Consider the following 21,666-nt stretch of genomic DNA (forward strand, 5'->3'; position numbering starts at 1 on the left):
ACGCTCCGACGCTGGCTGCCCGCGCGGTGAGGCAGTGGGCAGGGACGCCTCATTTGGTGATTGCTGTGTCTGAAGGGGCAAGGTTCCGACTGGTGTTGTATAAGTCGCGGGTCGCTTTTTTGTCGCGACGATAGATTTTTTACAAGCACTGCTCCAGCAGGGCACATGCAGCAACCAGCAAACGGAGGCGTCAGGAGAGCACCTGAGGTTATAATAAAGCAGGCGGCTCAGGATCTCCAGGGCACCCAAGGGGTAGCGGGGGGATCAAAGCTGGAAGCAAGGCGTTCGCATTAAAAAAATGCGCTGTCCGCTTTCACGGACAGCCGATCGTATACATCCCTTGCAAGCGCAGGCCTCGGCGAGCCCGAACCCACGAAAAAGTCCGGGTTGTAGCTTTCGTGTCCCCGTTGGTCGGAAGGTGGCTTAGCTCTCTGCGCGTTATTGACTTCACGCAGCGGGCTGGGAGAAGTTCAAAGGTCACTACCCCCGCAGGCCGATCGTAACAACATACATGGTGCTTTTTGTTGGCGCGCGTTGGTGCTGCTGTTGTGCAACTCAACCTTCTGCGATTCTTGCACTGGTTTAAAAATGCCTCTGCCTATTTTAAGGATTGGGGTCGGGCATGAAACAAGTGGTAGCTGGTCCATGCCGTCGTCCGAGTCATCCCCGCTGACGACGTTGTTGAAGGGAGGGAGTTGTTCTCATCGAGAACGAGGAATATGGGATTTATTTACAATATCTACATGAAGGGTGGAGAACGTTACATTTTATCAGTCTAGCATGGTTGAAAGAGAAAAGCACACCGAACAGCCGGAAACGGCTGCTTAAAAACCCGCTGTCCTTCCTAGATCCCTAGTTGAGGGAAAACTGACGTTCAAACTTCGTCCAACGGGAGCCTCCCAAAGTCATCGTAGTCGACCCGCCTTTGAATGGGAGGGTTCACACACTCACTTCCGCACTTTGGTTTCACGGAACACACCGAGGTGAGTGGATCGTCGTAGACGGGTTGATACGCTTGACCCGAGCAGGCGACTCTTGATTTCAGAGCTGACCCCGCAGCTAGCCGCCGCGTCCGTCCATTGACTGTGACGACCTCCGTGGCCCATGAGAAACCACCGCAAAACACCATTTTCCAGGAGCTCTCTTGCTCCAAGTAAACCGTGAAGGCGACAGCGAATCAACCAACAATACACGGTCCGCCGGACGTGGCTAGACTCGCTGGCACCGGGAAAGGTTCGAAGGTCGCTTCTCCGAAGATCGCTACTCCCGCAGGTCGATCGAAACAATTGCAGCGGGCCGTAAAAGGAGTTCAGTAGACCTGCATGCCGATCGTAACACTGTACAGTGAAGTTAAAGGTGCTAGTTATTGCGACTATGCTTCACCACTTGTACGCATACATTAGTAACTTTTACTTATTTTATTGCGATAGCAATTATACGGACATTCCAGGCGCATTTTCGCCATCGCCGTGATGTTCTGTATAAAGTTCAAGGGCGATAACACCGTCGCCACGCCTCGTATGTTGTATGTGCGAGCGAAAGCGCGCGAGGGTAGCCGACGATCGCGGCTCAGTCAAGCGCGCGCGAAGGAAAAAAGCGGAGAGCAAACGCGCCGTCTTCATCAGTTAATGGTCTTCATCGCGCGAAAGGCCGCGGGGGGATGGGATGCGTTGCGCTCCGGCAGCAACTGCGCATTTCGCGACCGGGCGCAAAGGATACTGGCAATCGCGGTTCAATCTCGCGCGCCATATATGGAGGAAAGCGGGGAGGCAGCGCGGAAAGGAGGGGTGGGGAGTCTTCGACACCGCTAGAAAGTACGTGCTTTACACGGCCGCGCGCGCCTTGAAAGGGATCTGTAGACGGCTCGCACCTTTGTGCGCGCTGTGTTCTCGCCGCTCTTGCTTTGAAGCGATAGACCGCACGAAGGTCACTTTTCGCTCGCTACAGCTGCCGCACTTGCTCACATCAGCGCTTTGCCAGCAAGTGTGCGCGCTGATACCATGCTCATTAATTCAGTTAGTAAGCGAATGTTTCCAAGGTTATACGGCGGATAAAATTATACTATCCTTACTTCGTATAGATGTCCGTTTGCTATCTCCATCGATGCTTCGCCTTCCGGGCGAAACTGGAACTTTTTTGTTATCCTCTGTGAAATAAAATATAGTAAGTTTAGTTATACAAGTTATGCCACTATAAGAGGCAGCGTAGTGGCAGGATCACCATCTGGCTTCACACAGGTTTATTTTGCGGTAACACTAAAAACGTAGCATTTTAGACAAGGATATTTTGCATGATTACGTGCGTGAGAATGGTGTGGATAGTCATCAATTATTTTAAGAGGAAGCTTTAGCTCGGGCCCCGACTCCGGCGCGGCCTATTCAAATACATGTAAAACGCAAAAACGCTTTTCTGAGATAACCCCTGGACCGATTTTAATGAAATTTGTTGCATACGCGAGTTAAATTCTAATAACTGTTCGAAGTGAAATTTCGATTTAGGGCCTGAATTTTGTTGAAACAATTTTTGTAAATAGGAAAAAAAGATAGAAATGAGCCTTTACATCATCAAAAAAATAAATACCCCCGTTTACGACTGTGCTACAGCTACGGAACACGCAACTTTAAACGATATGTTAGGAAGAGTTCGCATACAAAAGGACGAACACAGGAAAAAACGAAGATAGAAATATCACCAGTGTTCGTCCTTTTGTACGAGCAACTCTTCCTAACATAGCCGTGCACCAACTCACCCAGCAAGTTCTAAATTTAAATTATACGTGCGCTGTACACGTACAGTCGCGGACAGAATAAAATGGACCACGGAATCTCCGAAAACGTTCAATTCCCGAGCAGCCTGTAGCAGTAACCAGTAAAACTGCCCACGACAACGTTGTTAGCATATTCTAGTCGAGGTCCAAAATGCAAATACCAGATTGCGTTGTGAGGTTGCGGAGATATTCAGCTTTTTCTTTGATTTCATGGTCCATAATATTCTGTCCGCGACTGTACATGTAAACAAACGTAGCGGCTAGCAGACGACGACTCTGTTCGATCTCGCGGCCAATAGGCCTAGGTAAGTAGGGCCTGTCAAAATCATAATTTACCAGTAGTGTTGAACTAAATAATACTCTTTAGTGTCCCTTTTATGCCAAGGCTTAAAGCTTCCCCTGCAACTTGCTTGCCGAGCTAGCTAATGCCGGCAGTCGTGGCACAAATACTTTGCACCCATACTTAAGAATGGTGTTGAGCATCGAGTGGCTGCTCTTCGCTGCCACATCTCACCTTTAGTGCTTTATTAGATCTTGCCATTGAGTGCGGGAGTTGGCCTACGTAGAGGAAGATTTTGAGAACTGTAGGTTTATTTACATTATTTACAGTAATAACACAAACCAATGAACAGTCATAAAGTCATCGACGGCCGGCAGCAAATTGGACGCTGCGGCCCGTGGCAAGAACGAAAAGCTCCTCTACCTGTCTCTCACTTTTAACCCCTTCGGTCCCTCTAGGTCACGTCATTTTCGGCCAATCGTCGAGCCAGCTCAGGTGTCATTTCCCCCCACTGGTAGGCGCCCGTGCAAGTGCCGTCACATTCGTCCAATGGGGACGCTCCAAGGGCTCCATTGTCCGAGGGTTGACTTGCCTCCGGCGTCGCCTTCTCGCCTGGAAGCGCTCAGCTGGAGGAGACGGATTGTTCTCGAACGACCTTCCAGAGCCGCAAAACAGCTTTGCTCGGGACCAAGATCAACTAGCTCGAACCATGCCAGCCTCCCGTTGCACTTTCGGGAAGAGTCAAGCAGGGGGGAAGGGGGGGGAAGACTATAGCTCGAAGTGCGGTGCATGAGGTACGTGCGGGTCGCGAACTTATCTGTTGGGCCCGGTAACATGGTAGACGCGCCCCGGCGCACTTTAATTAAAATGCGCCTGGGCCCGGTAATATGGTAGACGCGCCCCGGCGCACTTTAATTAAAATGCGACGGCGATTGGATGCGGTCGGGGAACTTGAGCGATGCCAAGAAAAGCTTGCTTGGATGCTAAATAGAAAATGTTCACAACTTTCAACCATGTAATCCAATCTAGAAAAACTGGAATGTGGCTTATTCAGCTTTCGACTTTGGTGCAACAGTGCACAATCATACAAGCCGTGGATATTGGTACACAATATGCTCCAAGCAGTGCTTGCCGAGAAAACCTGCTCTGCTGCAGCCATCTTGCTCCATGGTCACAACGTAAAGAGCAGCAATGCTGCACAGGAGCTGGTGCTTCAATGGCTGGTTGACCGAAACGCTTTCGGGCAATGAGCAAAACTGTCTAAAGTGAACTGTCAGGCCATAAGGCGGTCAATCTCAAGTAGTATAAGTGAATTATAAGTGAAGTGAAGTATAAGTAAATTTTAAAGCCAGCCAGACAATTGATGAAATTGGTGTGCTAAATAAGTTTTGTATGATGTATCTACCATGACCACAGCCCACCTGTTTGCAATATGGACTAGCACAAGCTTTGACGATAAGCAAGTGGTAATGTGTTCTTTACAATTCTACAAAATGTAATGGCCTTGTACAGTTGCATGCTAGTGGTTTATCCAGAATAGTTTGGCCTAGTTGGTGTTTACTAACAGGCATATTTATTGCTAGATAGGCAAGACTTGTTTTCGAAGGAACAACACACCTTCTCCAAGTTATAAAAGCTGAACACAGTACAACCTGTAAATTAATGTGCAGGGACAATCACCGGCCAATGGGGACGCTTAATTTAGCCAATCATATGGCTAAAAATATTGCACCAGCTTCTTTTTATGGCAAACTGAAACTTTGCTAAGTAAATCACAAGGCAGGTCCAAAAGTAAAAACTGGGAAACCTTGCACTAAGTGCTCTAATGCCCTGTCCCTTGGCCTTTATTTTTGAAGATGGCTGTAAGTGGAAATATGGGGGTGTTTCAATACAGGCAACAAAAGTTAAGTCAGTGCAGTGAAGATACAAAGAAGTGGTATTTTCGATTATATACGAGTAGCAGAGGACATCAGAAACTGCATGATGATTGCCAACAAACTTAACGAAAATTTCATTAAGCAAATGAGTAACCTCATTGTACTTGCTGTAATCACAAAATTGATGCCTATTGGCATTCAGCACATGGCCATAAGATATGAATTTCGAAAATTCCCAGCTACTACTTTCGGCCCATCCAATCCCAAATATGACTAGTAAAATATTCTGATAAAAATTGGTATTCCGCTGTGTCATTACAAATGCAAGAGTTTCTTCAAAATTAACAGCTGAGGAAAGTGCCTCATGTTATATTCTGAAGCATGCTACATTGCTGTACATTCAGAAGCTGGATATCTCAAAAGTATTGTCAGTCTGACATTCCTTGTACAGTGACATTCCTTGCAAGTGTAGGCTTAAAGCCAGTCATTTCTCAGTACATGCATTTGCATGTACTGAGAAATGACTGGCTTTAAGCCTACACTTGCAGCATGTGATCTAAAATTGAGAGAGATTAGTGAATTTTAGTAAGTTAATGAGGTCACTGGTGACTACCACATTTCGCTGCAAATGATACTTCACCATAAAAAATTGCCTAACTTTTCTTTGCTGTACTGTCCTTATGAATTGCAAGCATCTACTGTATCACAAAGTGGAAGTATTCAGTAAAGAAATGATATTTCTGCAGACTCTATATTTTATTTCCATCACCAATATTTTACACACAATCAGCCTCTCGCAACGATCTCACTTGTAATTTCAAGAGTTAAAAAATCTGTATCTTGATGTTTCATACATGTTCTTGTAGTCATTCTATGTACAAGGAACACTTGCAAGCCAAGCTATATAGTGCATACTACACATTAACAATGCCAAATGGGCATTGTTATATCTCGTTCAGCTTGGAACAAACACGCTAAAAACCTTACACTCCAGCTGACAATCATTGCAGCAAAAATTGCTTCAACAAACTACATAAAGTATAGTGCAATTATGCAACCGATCTCATGAGATCAGATTGAATAAACAAATCAACTAGGTAAGATAAACCAATGTGGAGGGCATATGTAGCAAGGTTACTAAAAAAAGCAAGCAGCATTTGTGCTTGAGCCTCTTGGAACTAACCCTGCAAGTAGACACTTAAGTACAAATAAAGGTGCTGTTCAATATTAGAGTGTGCAATTAAAGGATGCTGTCACTGCACCACAATGCACTTTGCTGACACACAAGTAACTTCGAAAGTGAAATTCAAAATGCTTTCACAACAGCAAAGCGTATCAAAGTCTAGGTTGTTTTACACATGAGTTTTAAGTCCTCCAAGACAAATTTCTGGCTTTTTCCAATTCGCATGAGCAAACTGTCACAACCAGTTAAAATATCTGGACAGAACCAAGCAGGTTCAGACATGCCCACAATAAGACAAACAAGCAGGGTCGATCTGTATGTACTCACCCATCAGTATGGTGCCCATTTAAAATTGCAAAATCTATTACACTGTTGGCATATCCCTTATTTTCTACAAGACAAAGAGAAGTAATACAGACCACCCTCTGTCTTCAGCAACACAGCTGAAACTTGAGCCTCTAACCGTGGAAAAATACTAGAATCTTGCATCAGCTATAGTATACTACTGCTATAGTACTAACCCACCAGTGTACTGCCAGGGTGTTTCGGGCATACCTCTCTTTGAGCCAGAGCCTGCTGAATTAAGTTAGAAGTTTGAATTATACTAAGCAACAGTGCGTTCAAGAACACAAAATTAAGCACCTTTCACACTACTGCCAGCAAGTAATTGGCAGATGAACAGTATATTTCAGGCTTCAGTAGCAGTGCACTATGTCACACCTACCTTGTAGTGTCATCAGTGCAAAACAAAAGCTAGATGATGCAGTAAAAAAGATTCTACCACTGAGTTAACCAGTAACCCACAGCATGCTGCAGAAATTCTAAAACAACCTTGCAACATCTAGTCGTGATCACAACATCTTCAAGTCTGAACAGAACTTGTCTTTTTTGTGAGAAAGTGCAAAGCCTGTAAGACAAAGGTAGTTTGTGTTGTGTGACTCAACTAACCAAACTAACAAACTTTATACCAAACATGTAGATAAGTATTTCTCTACAAGGAGAAAGCAACTGCATGTCCTATTGCAGTTTAAAAATTAAATTATGGGGTTTTACGTGCCAAAACCCCAATCTCATTAGGAGGCACACCGAAGTGGGGGACTCCGGAATAATTTAGACCACCTGGGGTTCATTAACGTGCACCTAAATTTAGGTAAACAAGTGTTTTCGCATTTTGCCCCCATCGAAATGTGGCCGCCGTGGCAGGGATTTGATCCTGCGATGTTGTGCTTAGCAGCCTAACACCATAGTCACTAAGCAACCACGGCAGGTCCCATTGCAGCTTGGTGGCTGAAATGTTACCATCTACCTTCTACAGCAATGTGCACACTGCATTAAAATTCTAAATCTCCGAGCCGTGCACCTACTATGTATGGCTGCGGTAACAAGTATAAAATAACATCCAAAATCATTGTCTATGAAAATGTGGTAGTTCATGTGTCCATACTATACATAAAGTAGAAGACTACCACAATCTCAATAACCTGGCCATGTAGGCTGAGGTAACAGGAAGGCGCACGACTCTCCACTGAAAATTAGTAGTAAAATGTGGCAACACTTCTCTTTATTTTTTTGATGTACGTGGACAAAACCTGTGCCCCTCAAATGACCTGTTGAGGATGGTATGGGTCCATAATCTCCTGAGGTAAAAATACCTACTCAGCTGAACTGTTATAACTGGTGAATTCTGCCTATAGTGGTTGGTTTTTTCACAGGTTTTTTTTTTGCTCATTACAAATGGAAATGGACCGACCAAGTTAGACCAATAAGTTACAGTTAAAAGACTTGGGGCCTCGGCTCTCAATGTGCAAACTCTACAGCTGAGCTGATTGTAACTGGTTCTCCCGTTACATTTTCTTACGCATACATGAGGTTCAACTACAGTTGGATGTGCTGAAACCTACACGAGGACATACATCAGAACAATAATCACACACAACATCCTCCAGTTGGCAATAAGCCTACAGCTGACCGTATTTTTATGTGGAATATCAATTCACAAATATGTATCCAGCTAATTAATCCAACTACAGAAAATATGCAACTTCAACAACATGGCCAGAATGCACATTGTTTGGCATTTTCCCTATTAAAGACAGTGTATGTGGCAAATTGTGTGCAATGCATCAGCACAACTCACTGCTTTATGTGAACACTGAGTGCAGGAAATAAGTGGGCCAATGTGATCACAACAATGAAATAGTGAAAAGTTGGCAGGCCTGCAGTGATTATGAAAAACCAGCTCGCATGTAAAATAAGATGTCTGCAAACCAACATGTGAAAGAAAACTGGCAGGGGCTGAGGAGCAGTTGGAAAAAAAGACCTGGCTGATTACAAAAAAGAAAACAGCCGTTATGACCCCTCAACTTGATGCACTTGAAGAATACCAAGTGATCTTGAGAAGAACCTCCTGGTATTCCTGGAGAGCATTAGGAGAGGTTCAGTGCCACTCAAACAACTGGAAACTCTTGGACCACATTAAGATGACCATTCCCCTCTGTAATCCCAAGAAGCATGCATCAGCGAACAGACATGCTGTCCATCAGTAAGCATACATTCGGTTAGTGAACTCTCTAAGGTGGCCTTTACTGAGCTCGCCTTTAGACCTGGCAAATTTTTTAAAATTGGGGATGACACAAGCAACACGTCTTTATCAGTGCTGCATATCACTGGGCACCATGGCACAGTGCATGGGATGAGCCTGCTGGAATGCCATCTCCATTTGTCAGCCCCCAATGTAGGTATTATCTGTCGGCTCATGCAAAGCAGTTGTGGCGTAGTGGTTAGAATGTTCGGTTTGAAAATGCAAACTCGTTGGTTCGAACCAAGATTGAATATCTCATGCCGCATTCTTTTACGTCATGAGCCTGAACCAAAGTGTGACGAATGAATGCACCCATGAACAAATGAAAATAGTCAAGCATGCTATAAACAAAAGAACAAGAAATGGTATCTGTAACAGACAGAAAGCTGGTAGTGTGGATTAAAGAACACATACAGCCAGCTAATATTCTAGTGCAATTTAAGTGAAAGAAGTGGAGCTGGGCTGGTCACGTAATACACAGAGCAAATAATCAGAACTCTACTGGTGTTGGCGAATGGACGCCAAGAGAAGGGAGATGCAGTTGAAGGTGGCAGAGGACAAGGTGTCGGCTGACACAGAATGAGCAACTGAAAATTTTGCAGGGAATTTGAAAAGGTTGATGATGATGTAGAGAGTCCCAGCTAAAATACAGCTGTTGTAGTGTGCCAAAAGATTCGCAATGAATACTATGATGAAACCTGCACTATGAGTCTAATGCCTTGGTGGACTCGTCCTTCAGGTGCATGCGCTTAGTGGCTGACACAGTGTGTTCTACAGCACTGAAACAAACTGAATTAGGCTGTTAATAAGTGTGCAGCAGCACCATGTTCCATTGCGTCTATTCTACTGCACATTCTGTGGCTTCAACGATCAGTCACACATGATAATCTTGGATGCCTTGCTTTAGCAACTAAATGTGGCATCACAACATGAAGTCATGCCTGTAGTCTAGAAGCTATAGCTGTGGGAAAAAAATAAAAAGATAGAAATTATTAAAGATAACACTTAAAGAAGTTGATACCATTAAAGGGCTTCCACCCAATAACAATGAATATTGTGTTTTTTATGTAAAAGAAGATGGTAGGCTAGTCCACTTTCAGCAGATGTGCCTTTATACTTTGAGGTAAAAGAGTGTAGTCAGTGGAAATATACTTTTTGCCACAAGTAGATAAGTCTAACTGCTTTCACTGACCTACCCAATTAGTGCACGCAGCTGGAGGACAGTCCCTTCATGAACTGAAATTGGAAAATGGCTCCAGACCACACACATACAGCTCTTGTAAGACACTGAAGTCTTAGAATAGCCCTGCTGGATACTTGATAAAGAACATAAACTTTGACATGTGTCAAGTGCTATAATGGACATCGAAATGTTTCATATTAAAAGGCCTACAACTGAACTGAATAAGAGGACACAACTACATCTAAACAATGATTGAGGAACCAAAATATCAATGAACGCTTTTAGGTACACCTTTTTTTTGCTTGTGCGACATAAAGCAAGCTAAAATCAGATCTTTAGTGCTTGATCTCAATGTACTATATATAGTCTGCCTTACAGATTACCTGCTCTGCAACATGTGCAGATACATTCACAACAGCCCAAACTGTCAGTGCAAAGTATTCTGTAGACACTGAGCTCTCTTAGAGCAGCACCGTTATTCTTCCCTTAGAGCTGTATGCCAAAATTCAGCACAAGTGTAGTGCATGTCAAGGGAATTCAGAAAATGCAGCATCCACATAACAGGAAGGTCAACATGAATAGTTTCCTTCCAGCAAAGGCTGCAAGTACATCATATGAAAATAAGTCACTTTCCATGATTAATAAAATGCTTAACAAAGGTAGAAAAAGGAGGAAACATTGCATTAAGCACTCAAACAAATGCAATCTAAAGCTCCTGACACTGAGCTTTGTAACATTTAAAATGTACATGCTGTGCAAGTGCAGAGTCTAAAGTTACCTGAGGATGACTGCATAAACGTCGACTAAACCAGACGTCCAAGCCACTTCCTGCAGCAGTGGTGGCTTTTCTTATTGTGACGGTAATGAACACAGTGGCAGAGATAAATGGCCAGCTGAAGAGATGCCCTTTTCTTGCTTTCTCTACAAAAATCAGCTCTGCAGCAGACCCCTAATTTGGTACAGTTAGCCTAAAAGTGAACACCTCCAAACTGCTTCAGGCTGTATATGTTGCACAGTGCACAACCAGGGCTTGTTCTACTTTACACCGAGTCCCATTTGGCTGCACTTTTTGCAAACTCAGCATGGCTCAGCAGACATATCAAGGTCACAGAGATGACATCCAGTATTGCCTGCCTGAAGTCAGAGACACTTGTGCTGCAACACCTTCAGAGCAGAGACTGTTGTGAACTATCCCTGTGCGATACATGCATATTTTCAGACTGAGTGCCACAGCTCAGTCTGAAGCTTGTTCTGTTTGTTCCAGCCCCACTGGACTGCGCAGAACAAGCAACCAACTGAAGAAGTGACCCAATAATCCTGTGCATTTTCTAAGCAAGTGCCACCTTGGGAACAAACAAAACTGCTTACGTAAAAAAGTGTGATAATAAGCAGTGTGCCTGTAGGTGGCCATTCAAGATGTGCACAAGTGCTGTATACTTTTGCAGGAATAAACAAATAAAACTTTGTGAAGTAACCTGGAACTGATGGCAACCTGTTGTCAGGTGCTATCGCATGCTGTCAGGTGAGCCATGTGCACACTTTCAGCTGTCATGCCTTATGACAAAACCAGTGCCAGTAAACCTCCGCTGCAGCTTAGCAGCCCAGGCCACATATGTGTGCCAGGCACGTATAACCACACTCCATCTCATCACACTTGTGCAGTGCAGCCAGAGCTACACTATGTGTTGTGTCACCTGTAAGATCACTAAAGTATTTAACACAGTAGAAGCTCGTTAGTTCGAACTCAAAGGGGACCAAAAATTTATTTAAATAAAATGAGTTCAAACTAAGGAGAGCCCAATTAAATATAGCCCCCAATCAATTGTGTAATACAGTGCACAAAATCATCATTGGGCTCACATTGAAAGTAATCTTTCTTCCATAAGCACACGACGACATGTGCTGGAAGAAGCCCAAGTTCTGTATAAAGTCCAAGTGGGATAAGATAGCGCCTCGTGTGCAGTTTGCTGTGTGTGCGAGAGAAAACATGCAAGCATGAGCCGGGAAGTACGGTGGCTTGATGCGCGCCATTCTCCTGCATGCCCAATATTGGCGATGATGTGATCAAGCTCACGCTAAGGCTAAGGTCTCCTTTCTGCTTCTTCTAAGCCGGAAGAGAAAGGAAGGCACGTGCTGCTCTGCTTGCTCCAGTTTGGTCTCGGATTCTAGTGTGTCTTTTCTTATCATTTTTACGGTGTGCAACATTAACGCAGCTAGCGATGCATAAAGCCTCCGCCTTTGGCTCGGGTTTGTTTGAAAAGCGCTCCATGGCAGTGAGAAATTTGGTTCAAAATAACTGCTGCGCAGTTTTTCAAGGTCGAATTCGAGGGAGTTCTCATTTCGAATACGCGGGACTTTGTCGGGATTCTGTTATCTGTCAATTTGAATTAAGAGATTTCGAATGATCTGGATTTCACTGTAGTATCATTGGCTAGAGCCTAACAATGACACCTAATAGGCCAGTCTGAGGACAGTAAAGTGACTAATTAAGGGGCTCTGGCTTGGTGCCAGCATCTGTGAGTGAACTGCACATGCTGAGTAAGCGGGAAACCACTATGAAGTATTGCGAGATGCCCCTGTACTTCCTATGAGGTGTGCTACTTCTGTGAATGGTTCTTCAATCTGTGCTTGTGGTGAGAATGGCTTGCTGTGCTTGTGCAGAACTATCTGCTCCTCCAATCATTGCATTACACAGAGCATAGCTTTGGCTGCACTACATAGTAGATATCAGGGATTCCCAAACATTTGACATAGGGTAACCCCGCCACTTTTTGAAAAGTACTGAGGAACACATGTCCTTTGCTCCTCATGGCACACATGCATAGACTCTCTGTGAATGTCCACACTTACAGCACTGAAATAAAAATGAAAACAGCACTCGTATTAGATAAAAGAGTGCACCTGGTTCATTAACCAAGCAGTCACTGGGCAGTTTGGACAAGCCTCAAGTCTACTGCTATATCTACAGTTAGTTCCAGTACTGGGTGCACGAGGTATTTGAAGACACAGCTTCAAATCACCACAGACATATAACATTTTCATCCCATCTGTCTAGGTGGTAACTTCATTTCCACCAGCCCCTCTGTCACCAATCTAGCACACTTATTCCAGGGTATCACCTTTCAGCCTGACACAAGAGATGAATCTGTATGCTGTCCTAGTTCCTTACATGAAGAAAACAAAGACTTGGACATCACCTTCTTATTGAATGTTGGCAAATTCTTTTTTTGGGGGGGGGTGGAGGGTTGTTGAGGCAACAGTTTATGGCCTTGGCCAATTATCATCCAAGACAAAGACAAAAGAGCACTGCCAGTGGTTAGATACCCCTCAGGCAGTTGAGTTTCTCCAGCAAGTGAAGGCCATGATGAGCGAGAACCCTGAAAGGTCAATAATGACCATTGCCGAGCAGCTTCAAGTGACAGAGCCAACAGCCAGGCTTTCTGTGCATGAAATCACTAGGTGCCGCTCTTTAGTAATAGTTTTGCTTACTCCCACAGGGCCTGTGTGACCCAAGAGTGGCTGGCTGTGAACATATGCAGCCACGCTGCCCTCAATGTGCTGTCCCTGGTTCCCAACATAAATCTTCTACGCTGCTATGTATGGGTAGCATCACTGAGAGGGAAGCTGACAAGCAGCCACACAATGTTGAAAACTCGCTGCAAGCTGCAATTGTGGAAGAACTGCTCAACATTAACCCGCACTATGTGAGAGGAGCATGCAGCCGTTACTAAAGTTGAATTCAGTAAATAATCGAGGCTGAAGATGGTTTTATTTAACAGCCGCAGAAAACAGCAGTGAAAGAAACAATGTAATTTGGAACAAATATTCACATTCTTGACTGAAATATTGTTGCTACTCTTGAAGTCATCATTATGTAGTCAAACACCTTGTGCACCCAGTACTTAAATTTCACAGTGGATAGGACCGAGAACAGCTAGGTCATAGCACACTTTGTGACAATAGAAAACAGCCCACCCACTCACCACCAGATGTAAGAGGTGTTTGAGATGAGGGAGCTGTTACCTGTATTCATTCTCGTTCAGACAAGGGCCGAAAACACTGCTTGCAAAACCTTTTTTCCAGGAGCCCAGCCTAGGAATCCCTGGTGCATATAAGTAAAACTTTGTTGGCAGGCATATCTCACGTGTCTTCAAAAAGACTACTTGCCAATGCACAGAACATCCAGAGATTTGAAAAATGGATGTGGATGACAATGGCTGTGGGAATAAAACAGAGCAACAGCTAAGACAACCAAGCAGTGGCACTAAAGGGGCCCTCCAATCCAAATTAAACTGTGGCTTTTGAAGATGCTCCTGGCATTTGTTCTAGTACCGACATTGAAGTATTCATTATTGTAATCAGTCCAAGAAATCAAGGCACTAGAGCTGACTGCATTGCCACACAAACAGAAGTGCTCTAAAGGAAGTGACTTCATCTGATGATCAACTACGCAACATTTTTGTCATTTTCTCAGAAACGCCCTGCTTCTGATATGACTGATGCTTTGGACATTATGCCCAGCACCAGCCTATAGTTTTCCTAAACTGATGTTTGCCTTTAGTGCCCTTCTGCGTGCAAAATGTAACATTGCTATAGTTTGTGGCTTCCCTACTTGCATCACATGCCTCTCATAATACCCCTCTGTGAGAACAAGAGATCATGTGCATACTTCCAGAAGTCAAGGAGCGGATGAAGTGGGAAGCAGCAAGTAGTACAGCATCGCTAAAAAAATACGACAAGAAATTGCAACGGGAAATGCCTTCAACAGCGGGCACACACCAGGCACACAGCCAGGGTTTTCTTCTGCATAGAAGTTTACTGGTCAACTGACTCGCTGCATTTAATGTCCCAAAGCAACACAGCAGCTGTAAGAGATGCTGCATAGAAAGGTTGACATTAATTTTGACCACTCTGGGCTCTTTTTAACGGGCACCCAAAGCTCTATGCATGAGCATCTTTGCATTTTCATCTGAATGGAATGCAGCTGCAGCTGTGACGGCCAGAAACAAACTGGTCCACAGCAGAATGCTGTAGCCACTCAGTCACCGCAGTGGGAGAGGTGTATGCTAGTCTATCACATTAAATAGCTCCTCAGTGCAGCCAACTAGGCGAGTCATTTTGCCTGTGGCCACCCCCTGGCTATGCGACTGGCAAACGCACACACACACATGCATGCCATCAGTGGAAAATTGGAAGAAAACTTCCACTATAGAACCGCGAAGACTTCCCTGGGCACAACTGGCACCATACAGAGCCGCACAGCTGCCATACAGTAGGAAGGCAGAGGACGGCACAGACAAACAGCACAACCAGGTAGCCAGCCAGGTAGAGCAGCCGGTCCGGGGACCACAGCACACCGTATGTCAGCACGCGATCAGGATCTGCCATTGATGAGATGAACAGGAGTGTTTATTTACAAATTTTTTTTTCTCTGCGACTTGTGCATAACTAATAAGTAAACAGTGCAATCGTGCATAGCTGTCACATTCTCAGCTCTGTACACTGCTTTGTTTAATTCGAGGTCACTGGCTGAAGTTCACCGTAATACTACCGAGCAAAACCTCGTTAATATGTACCTGCTTAAACTGTACCAATGGTCAAGATGTAGTTGCAATGAATGCCCCATGACCAAGTCTCCATAAACCACTTAAGCTGTAGTGGCTTGTCCTATGCCTACCGGTTAGTGTGCACCATGATCACTTTTTGTTGCATAAAGGTTAACTGCACTGCCTTGACTTGCGGTGTGGCTGACGCCATGCCACGCCAGAAAAGATCTTTCATCTTTTCAGAAAGTGCAGAGCCCAGTCTACCAACGATTCTAGCTTTGGCATGAATGTGGTGATACCTATATGAATAAGCATCGGAAATCCACTGAGGCATGGTGGCGACCCCAGCAAAGAATGTAACCATCATCGTGGCAATATGACTTATTGCTGCGAACCTATCGTTTAACTATCGCCTTGCAGAGCATGTGGCATAGTGCATGACACCGTTGTATGCATACTGCACACTTTTAATAGGTGATTCCAAATATGCACTTCCATTCTTAGACGCCTTTTTGACTGAGATGGCTTCAAGTGCGCATTGCTTGCAGAAACAAAAGCAGCCTGCCATCATCACATTGGCTCAACAAGATGTGCACCACATCATGCAGGGCAGTGGCATATCAGTGGCAGCATGAAGAAAGCTCACTGCACAGACGCTCCTACGGAACTCGGGGGCAGTCTGCCGACAAATATGCATGCATATGGTACAGCAAGCATCCAAGCACAATGACGGCATGTGCTTGGAATGCGACACGTTGCACACATATTGCACGAGCTGATTGGCACCATGCAGCAGCAGGTAACACATTTGAATGAATAAAGCAGTGTTGCTTCTCACTTGGCAGCAGAGTGTTGTACGAACGTGTGCACATGCATAGGGGAAAGCCTGACAACCAAAGTTCTGAAATGCTGCTTGGTCGTGCAAGAGAGCCACAATTTTTCTCACAGCTTTATAAAAGAAAAAGAAAAGAAACTTTGTAGTGCAAAATTTAGGTAACAATTATGGTGGCATCCCATTTATTTCTTTGTTGGCAGCAGCAGCAGCAGCGCACGTCAAAAGACGCAAACTTGTAGATGGCAGTTCAGTGAATACCACTGTTAGTGCGTAGTTATGCCACATTCTCACCAGGTAAACATTATTAAGGTTTCACTGTACCAGTGTTTCATCTTTAGCAGGCAATGCTGCAGAAGCTACAGAAGGAGTGCCATCACAGAAATCATTGACTCCATGCATTTCACATTACAGTGGTTTCCAACCTTTAATGCCTCCAACAGAGTGATTCTATTACACTACTACAATTATAGTGGGGGGAGCTAATGTTAGATCAAATCATCATTGTTTGTGCACCCTCATGTTATGTTATGCAAATACAAGTGTCATTCAGCTTGGTCCATGGTGAATAGGATCCTATCTCCAAGATACGTAATTATTTCTTTATTGATTGTAATTATATAACATGTGAAGTTGACATTATACCGATTACTAGAGGTGGGTGAATATAAACTTTTTCGAATATGAATTGAATACAAATAGTAAGTATAGAGTATTGAATGGTCAAATGCAGACCAGACTTCTACAGCAGGAATATTTAGTTTGGTATAATTAGGTACTACCCCTGTACTGAATAGTGCAAAAAAGAAAAGCTAATTATCAGGGACAAAGGATAAGTTTTAAACACAATATCACTAATTGTCATTAAAATAACTGCACAAATAGCCTCACAGCTTCCATAGTTCCTGGTTGCAAACAAGCTTTCCAAGAATGAATGGCTGCTGTATGACAAGCTTTCAAAAAGCAATAAATAAATGGTTGCTGGAAAAGATCAAAAGTTGTGTAAAAAGAAAAAATAAAGCTGCTGAAAGACTTGCACGCCATAAACATATGTAAAAGGGCCCACTGCAAGGAAAAAAATCACTGGTTTTAGTGTAAAAGCTAGAACTGCTATTTGACTAGACTGCCAGAAAAACTAAGTGTGATAGACCACAAGCACAAACCAGTTTGACACACAGGCTTCCACCAAGAAACCAAGAAGACAAATCTTGCATTACCCATTTTGTTACTGCCTTACTTTGAAAACGTTTGTCGTTGTTTCACTTCTGATACTTTGCGATATTTTGCTTAGCAGATGGAGAACAGTAACAAGCAGGAGGTGTGTGAAAATTGAATAATATATTTCAAATCAAATATAGAATCGAACATTAAAATAAATCAGAAAAATTTAGTGCAAAGTTTAGTGCTTACAAAATTCAGGCAAATAAACACGGTGATGCACATGCTCGGGACTCTCCTAGCATTGAATAACAAGAATGTAGCAAGCTATTAGTCATTTAGGCACATAAAAATCAAGATATACAGTTTGGTCTACTCTTACTAAAGGGAACTCCAAATTGGTACATCAGTAAAGATTACAGCTCAATTCTAGCATAAAGGTCTCGAAAATATTTTTTTTATCAATAGAATAATGTGATATTTTTTACCTCTGAAGCAGAAGAATTAGTGATGCTATGTTGTGCTAAATACCAATAAGGTTCTTCGTTTAATAGTGGACTTCTGTATTAGGCAACCTTTTATTGCATAGAAAGTTTTGCTTTCCAGTTTTTCCTTCAATATACAGAAGGTCTTTCCCATCTTTATCATAAGGCCAATCTGCGCGACAAACAAAAGTGCGGAACGTGCATCATGTGACTCAATCACCACTCTTTGCTTACAGTTAGTATACTGCACATAGAAAAAACTGGGTGAGAAAAGTGGCAACCGCAATGGTGCTGCCATGTTGCTGCTGCTAATTTTTTTAGCACTAAAAATAATCAAAATATCAAACAAGCATTTACATGGAGCATGTACGTATAGACAATGTTTGCAGTTCATTCCAAATATATTTAAGATCCGATTGCTATTTGTAAAATTCCTATGTAATATTTAGGGTACGCGTGAAATGGTGCATTTGAAGCCACCTGAACTAGATGGCGCCACCATTCCGAGGGAGGCTTGGGATCGTGTTGATTGTGCGTCTCATTGTGGTTTCATCTAAATCGCATTTAATTGTCTGTGCCTACATACCTGCACAGTGTAGCAGCATTGCAGCGCTCTTGCAGCTACCGATATAAATGCCGGGGCACTATAGCGAGCTTTGCCTCTAGAGTTGGTTATAATAACTCTATGGCTCGGTGTGTAGCTATTGCTGTTGCTGTGTGGGTTGATAGTGGTCGCCGCCGACGGTAAAGCAGGCACCTTTTCATAGCCATGTTCAGTGTGATTTTCCACCTGTCAGAGATTTTGAAATTGAAAGGGTCAGGTGAAGTTCCATAACCTACCCATAACCATATCCCATACTCTAAGAGTTGAGGAGGACGTTGGGATGAAAAACTTGAGAGGTTTATTTACATTATTTACAGTGAGAGTCAATTAACAGTTTTAAAGTCATTACGGGCCGGCAGCAACTCGGACGCAATGGCCCGCGGCACGAAGCTCGAAAGAGATCAACAAAGGAATGCTCTAGGAATGCTCTCGGTCTGTGTCTTTTAAGCCCTTCGGTGTCTCGAAGACACGTCACGTTCGGCCAATGGGAGAACCCGCTCAGGTGACGCCACTTTCGGCCAACCGGCGAGCCTGCTCAGGTGTCGTCATTTTCGGCCAATGGTAGGCGCCCGTGTGATGGTGTCACACCCGGCGGAGAGGGTCACTGCTTGGTCCCCCATTGTCCGAGGATTTACTTCTCCCTGCGGTCTTGCCTTGCTGACTTGCAATGCGCCGTCACAATAGGCGGATGGGGGCGATGGCGGACCAAGGCGGACAGGGTTTTCACGGTGCCTTACAGCCGTCTTGCCTCTGGACCCACGTTACCTGGAACAGTGCCAGGCTCTGGCTTCACTTTCGGGAAGAGTCAAGCAGTGAATATCTCCACCAGCGGCACATGAGGAGGGGGACGCCAACTTTTTTGCACGTGCCGCGCCTCGGGAATGTGGTATCCGTGCTTCTGCGCTCCTTAATTAGCTGTGGTGTGATTCGATGTGGTCTGGTGAACTCGAAGTAGGCTCAGGAAACGGTCCCGTATCTAACAAGACCCAGAGGAAGGTTGCAAAGTGGCACAATGTCACATTGGTCTTTTCTGCTCCAAAAATGTTCTGGAGGCTCTGTGCCTGCATTTATTGCCAAAGTGCTAAGCCTGTGTGTGAATAGAAGCATGCCAGGCCTTTTCTGCGTTACGCCATGGGCACAGTCTGAGATACCTCTGAGCTGTGGCAGAGTGTGTACTGCCACAGCAGTATACACAGCAAACAGGATGCTGCACTAATTACCATTTAAAGGTACACAGTTCGTTGATTAAGAATGGAACAGGGTCACACCTGCTCTTCAGATGCGCCTCGTGTGGCTGAGTGCTGCAGTTTGGTAACACACAGATGATAGGAAAGAACCGGCATGCATTGGCTCGAGAATTGCTAGAAGCCTTTCACATAAAGAAATAAGCCGATTCCTGCATTAGCGTTTCGTCAGTTTTACATCACAAAATTTCAAATTTTAGATTTGGTTTGCTCATGGTTTCTCTGGTTTTTGATAGCTCGTCTTGTGATTTCAACTATTTTGTCAGCATTGCTGCATGTGCAGTGAGTGTAATGGTTGGGTGTATGATTTTAACCATGCGCCACGCATCCTTCTTAAACCAGAATAACCTCTTTAATTCGCAAGCATTATTTCTTTCAAAGACGTGCGAAATGTGGTGGCCTAGCATTAAGTGCTATTTGTGTGTTAACTGCAGGAAGATTGTGCACCAATTTGTCTTTTGTCGTAAAAATTATGTGTATCTGAAATCTGGCCTCGACACTGTACCAAAGAATCAAAGGTAACAGCATCACTCTACCCTTTGCAGCATGTCTACCTGCATTCTACACATTTGGATATTCCTGTTTAACCCTCTGAGTGTCACTGTTGCACATGTACATTCGTGTAAACAAGTCCCCAATGGTAATGGAATACTGACGTACTAAGGAAATGACTGAACGTTTGAAGAAACGTGCCTTTTCAGTACAAAGTGCTGCCTATAGTGTCACTATGGAGGAGCTTGAGCCTCCTACGAGTCATAAATGCATTATGCACTACCACCCCTTGGCTTTTGGCAGAACTGAGCTTTTGCTTCATGCTATGCGGCCTGCAATAATGGTGCCCTAGGAGTGTTACCGTTCACTTAATTTACTGCCATGTGCGAACGCCCGTGCTTGTATGCTTCACATTCAGCATTGTTATGTGTGTCCTTTTGAGTTAAAGGTGCCATGAAAACTGATTTCTATATTGTTTCTTAATTCTCAAAGCCTTGCCGTGAGATGCTCGCCCACATGGCTCTCCCGCAAATGCATGATCATTCTGTTTACAGGCTAGCGCTTGCAAAGCAACGATACTTCTACATGCATGTCTATTCCTGTGAAATGTGAAAGAACTGACTGTATCTTATCTTCTCATTCGCTTCGTTTTTCTAATGAGTGCACAACCCCTGAGGTTTCTAGTGGGTGCTCACACGGCATGCCTTGCTTTGTTGTGCATGTCCTTACGCTGTCTTCTTTAATGATCTAGACACAAGTGCTGACTATCAACAGGAAATTTTTTTTGAAGGAATTACTCAAAGTCAAGTGTTGATATAGTGAAGTTGTTCATGCAGCCCAGAACTTTGTGAAATTGCGAATTCCGTTAATTCAAGTTTCAGCAGTAAAAGAACGTTAACAAATTCCCAGAACATTCCTGGTAGATAGCATCGTGTCCGTAAGCACTTATAAACAAAGTGCAATAGGTTGGGCTGTAATAGTGCGATTATGAGTGCCAGCATGTGCGGTGCAGATTGTGTCGAGAGCAATGCATCGGCATGGCTCATGGAGTCAGAGGTTTGTGCGTTGCGTTGCACAGCGCCTTAAATCTTGGATGTCATGGCTGACCTTGCTTAGTGCCCACAGCTGTCGTCATATGGCGTCCGGAAATTAAAAACAGAAGTGTAAAAAGATATGGATATTCCTTCCGAAAAAAAAAAAAATGTTGCAGTTTCTCCAGAAAGACGTGCATTGATGGCGATAGCAAAGGGACAACTATACAAAGTAAGGTTCACAGTTATATCGGTGTCACAGGTGCTTAGGCAAACATGAACAAATATCACTCGGTGACTGCAAACACTCGCTGTCACAACGCAAATGAATGCTTCACATAGTGTGTTGGAAACTTGAGATTATGCTACTGCCAGCACTAGACATGCAGAAAATATGATGCGC

At 44.0% G+C, this 21,666-nt stretch overlaps 1 protein-coding gene and 1 long non-coding RNA gene across 3 annotated transcripts in view; both read right to left on the reverse strand.

The window, feature by feature from the left end:
• Positions 1-729: 729 nt before the first annotated feature.
• LOC139051264 (uncharacterized) lies at positions 730-5,313 on the reverse strand. 2 transcript variants are annotated; one of them, XR_011509294.1, is made up of 4 exons: positions 3,471-5,313; positions 3,282-3,325; positions 2,072-2,146; positions 730-1,318 (listed from the first exon to the last, which is right to left on the reverse strand). It is a non-coding gene; the product is annotated as an uncharacterized lncRNA (long non-coding RNA). The 2 variants fall into 2 exon arrangements; XR_011509293.1 differs by having other exon boundaries at positions 3,282-5,313.
• Positions 5,314-7,436: 2,123 nt separating this feature from the next.
• The window catches only part of LOC139051311 (uncharacterized), a 138,263-nt gene continuing 124,033 nt past the window's right edge, over positions 7,437-21,666 (reverse strand). Inside the window, exon 9 of the mRNA XM_070528317.1 lies at positions 7,437-15,252. Within this exon, the coding sequence (XP_070384418.1) occupies positions 15,050-15,252 (203 nt within the window). The 3' untranslated portion in view covers positions 7,437-15,049. The remainder of the gene's footprint in view (positions 15,253-21,666) is intronic.

Source organism: Dermacentor albipictus, unplaced genomic scaffold, assembly GCF_038994185.2.
Source record: "Dermacentor albipictus isolate Rhodes 1998 colony unplaced genomic scaffold, USDA_Dalb.pri_finalv2 scaffold_11, whole genome shotgun sequence".
In the NCBI taxonomy this organism is placed as follows: domain Eukaryota; kingdom Metazoa; phylum Arthropoda; class Arachnida; order Ixodida; family Ixodidae; genus Dermacentor; species Dermacentor albipictus.